This window comes from Phalaenopsis equestris, unplaced genomic scaffold (assembly GCF_001263595.1).
Source record: "Phalaenopsis equestris unplaced genomic scaffold, ASM126359v1 Scaffold000287, whole genome shotgun sequence".
NCBI lineage: Eukaryota > Viridiplantae > Streptophyta > Magnoliopsida > Asparagales > Orchidaceae > Phalaenopsis > Phalaenopsis equestris.
The window spans coordinates 1,261,757-1,265,763 of record NW_018164729.1 but is presented as its reverse complement, the minus strand read 5'-3'; the positions used below and the strand labels follow the sequence as shown (position 1 = coordinate 1,265,763).

The following is a 4,007-nucleotide window of genomic DNA, read 5'->3' as shown; positions in this document are numbered from 1 at the left end:
TATATTAATTATGCCTAAAAAAAATGCTCCATCCTTCTCGATCCTTTTCAGCTTGATTAACTACTCTTATCACAATATCTGGGGGCATTTTAGACATTTTAACCAGCATTAATTAAGTTCTAGCCTTAATTAATTCCCCTTTGCAAAATATCATGACATGCATAGCCTTTAGGTGTGTATAAATTAGTGCAGCTAAATCAAGGGATATGGCCAACTAGCCATATTACCATCTCCAACACCATTACTCTCTCTCTCTCTCTCTCTCTTCTCATGGGAAGATCTCCTTGTTGTGACGAGAATGGCCTCAAGAAGGGGCCTTGGACTCCAGAAGAAGACCAGAAGTTGGTTCATTACATCCAGACGCACGGCCATGGGAGCTGGAGAGCTCTTCCTAAGCTTGCTGGTATCGTCTTCTTCCTCTGTTCTCCGTTCTGTTTACAGTATACTTCAGCTTGTTTTAATGTAAAAAAATGGCTTTTTTTTTCCTTTTTTTTTGGCTTGCAGGGTTGAATAGATGTGGGAAGAGTTGCAGGTTAAGATGGACTAATTACTTGAGGCCGGATATAAAGAGGGGAAAGTTTTCGGCTGAAGAAGAGCAGACGATCCTCAACCTCCACTCGATTCTTGGCAACAAGTAACTTCTCTTTTTTCACGCTGTGCCTTCAGTTAGTTTTTTGAAGAGTTAGTGAACATAATTTGAAAAAGATAGATTTCATTTTCAACTATTTCTTACACTAAATTAAAAATTGTGAGATTTGCATATGTAGGACACAATTTTTATGTATTTACATATCTCTTAACTAAATTAACTTTCATATTTGCATACATAGGACTTTGGAAGGTGTGTTTCATTTTTAAGAAGTGGTAATAGTCTTATATGTGTAAGTATGAAATTTAGAGGCTTGAAATGTAAATACAATTATGCAAATGCTCCTAGAAATTGTTATCGAGGCCTAGTTGATAAATTTTAGAAAATGATAATCTGAGCTATTATAGTGGATTTATTTGAAAGTTGGGCAGTTAAATAATCATTGATATCTAAGTGGAGCACGTAGAAATGAAGAAATTATTACGTGTGGAATCAGCAAGAACACATCATGGCAATTTCACATACATGTTAACATGTTCATACATGAGTGGTTTTCAGTATGTACGTGCAGACATGCAACAATCTACATATAACAATTTCTCATTGAAATGAAAGTATTATAATGTAGACATCTGAAAATTAAGAAGGATAAGTTAAGGGATGATTGAGATTACTTTTATTAAAGATTTAGGTGATTGGAAATAATTTTTGATGTTTAAGCATGCGCATACAAAATTAGTGTCAAATGTTCAGAAAATAAAAATTGCAAAATCATAAATAAATAAATAAAAGAATTATTTAAAAAGTCTATAATCATAAATTTAGCATATAAGATGGACCTCAGTGTAAACGAATGAAAACTAACAACTCATAAAATCAAACCTAAATGATTGGAATAAAGTTGATAAGAAAGTTAATGATTTATAACTTCCAGAACCAAATGGGCCCATCCCAATGTTAACAATATAGTTACATACCAGAAAGTTATTATTGAATTAAAAAAGGGGCATTTAAGTAAATACCACCAAACTCTTATTTCCTTAAGTATTCAATACCTAATTACATTTCTATAGCCCAAACATTTTATATCACACCAAAAATATCATTAATTTTTAAAATATCAAGTACTACTTTTCATGCATAGTTAAAACTGTTCGTATTTATATGTCTATATATGTATCTATCTATCTGTGTGTGCGTAAAAATTGAACTTTTAGGTGTTAGACATGCAAATACATGAGAATTGAGTGGTATGTATGCATGTAAATCTTCCATTAAAAACAACCTTCACCTCCTTCCTTCCCAGGTGGTCAGCTATAGCAACTCATCTTCCTGGCAGAACAGACAACGAGATAAAGAACTACTGGAACACCCATTTGAAGAAGAAGCTCATACAGATGGGATTCGACCCAATGACCCACCAGCCGCGAACCGACTTCTCCGCCGCCCTCCCCCACCTCCTCGCCCTCGCTAACCTCGTTGATCACCGCCCCCCTACCTGGCTCGACGGCCTCAAAACCGACGCCGCCGCCCGCCTCCATTTACTTCACTACTTCCTCCAATCCGCTCCGGCGGCCACCACAGGATTCGAATCCATGGACAGCTTACTAAATCCTCAACCCCTCTCCTCTTATCCCATCGAACAAAACATAATGAACCTACCACATCCACTAGAACAGCCAATGAGCTTTGACTGTCAGATGAGTAATGAAACCCTAATTTATGAGGAAACCAAGCTTCCATTAATGGAGTCTTTTGTATCAACTCTACCGGCGCTGATTGATATATCGAACACGGAGCATCCATGTAGCACCTCAAGTTGTGAGGCCAGAGGGAATTGCAGCACCTCGGCCGCCACGTCCTTCTGGCCGGAGTTCTTGCTTGATGATTCATTCATGAATGAATTGGCTTGATGTTTTCTCTGTATATTTTGTTCTTTTAGTTTAAAAAGTTTCTCTTAAGTGGTCTGAGAAACTGTGAATTATCAATCTTAGTGTGGAGAAAATATTATGTCCAAATATTGGATTCGATCACATCATTGTATAACATGATGTAGACAACGGACGTAATATTTTCTCTTCAGTGTGATATAAATACGGTTGTTAATATATCAATATATACAAATATAGACACACGTGGAGTTGCAATGTTTTGCATTGGTTTGATCTTGTTTGAAGATTGATATAAATTAATATAGATTGTTTGATTATTGAATTTATTTTGAGATATATATAATATAAGAGACTGTATTATACTTATTTATCTAGTGGGAAATCTAATATTTGTAAAATTCATCTTGAACAACATATAATCACCTTAAAGGCTAAAACTTTTCCATTGCTCTTCACTTGACTCTGATTTGCATGTCATTATTATTCTTATTATCATTAGTAATAGTAGTAGGCTCATTTACATACATACCACCAAATTCTTATGCTTTACATGTCTAACATCTAAATTTTAGTTTTTTATTTACATTTATAAGACATGAACATTACTTATAACATAAAAAATATCATTATTTTACTTTTAAAAATGAAATCGAGGTTTAGGTGTTAGAGATGTAAATACGCATGAATTGACAGGTTTACATGTAAGATTGATTGCCTTATCTCTATGTATCTGGATTTGTGATTCGTGTAATGGTCTTAGTTAATAGTTATAATATGGAGTTGATATAGCTACTGCTGCATGCAACAGCAATAAACAATATTATCACTATTTAATAATTCCACGATGATTGTGATATATTGCGATAATAATTGTGGCATTTACATACATCACCGCCCCATTCCTATCTATTTACATATCTTTTAATATCAAAACATTACTTGTTACATTTTTACCACCCTCATCTTTCATATCATGCACAGTAAAAATATCATCATTAAACTTTTAATAAGTGATATGCAACTTTCATGCATAGGTAACATGTGTGTAAAAATTAAAGTTTAGGGGTGTCATATAAGTAAAATTGTAGGCTTAAATAATTTGAATTTTCATTCCAGAGAATGTATATATCATGCACAAACAATAAATGCAACAAAACTTTGAATGAGTTATTACATAAATATTTAAAAAATTATAGTTCAAGTCTGGCGTTGATCTTATGTAAATATTTTATATGTATGATATACTTCAAATATATATAATTTACCCTAAACTCTAATTAATGTACAACATTAAGGATGTTATGAATACAAGCTAATGTCAATAAATGATCAAATAATTAGTAAATTAAGCAAATGAATGCCTCTAAATTTATCTATCAATCATAATCACAAGCAGCTTTTTTCTAATTAATATGCATCGGATTCCAAAAATTTTAAATATATGCCTTAAAATTATTTTTCTTAATGGGCAGTTGAAGTTTGCCTTTTCATACAAGACATTGACTAGTAAGTCTATCAAAATTAAA

At 33.1% G+C, this 4,007-nt stretch overlaps 1 protein-coding gene across 1 annotated transcript; it reads left to right on the top strand.

Annotated features, from left to right (window-relative positions):
• The first annotated feature begins 223 nt into the window (after positions 1 to 223).
• On the top strand, positions 224 to 2,719 carry LOC110025002 (transcription factor MYB39-like). The gene is made up of 3 exons (XM_020725232.1): positions 224 to 403; positions 505 to 634; positions 1,896 to 2,719. The coding sequence occupies exons 1-3, from the start codon at positions 271 to 273 to the stop codon at positions 2,500 to 2,502; spliced, it is 870 nt and encodes a 289-aa protein (XP_020580891.1). The 5' UTR covers positions 224 to 270; the 3' UTR covers positions 2,503 to 2,719.
• The last annotated feature ends 1,288 nt before the right edge of the window (positions 2,720 to 4,007 follow it).

Coding starts and splice junctions, on each gene's coding strand:
- LOC110025002 (XM_020725232.1), top strand. CDS start 271: ATGGGAAGATCTCCTTGTTGTGACGAGAATGGCCTCAAGAAGGGGCCT. Junction 404..504: donor AGCTCTTCCTAAGCTTGCTG/GTATCGTCTTCT, acceptor TTTGGCTTGCAG/GGTTGAATAGATGTGGGAAG. Junction 635..1,895: donor CACTCGATTCTTGGCAACAA/GTAACTTCTCTT, acceptor CTTCCTTCCCAG/GTGGTCAGCTATAGCAACTC.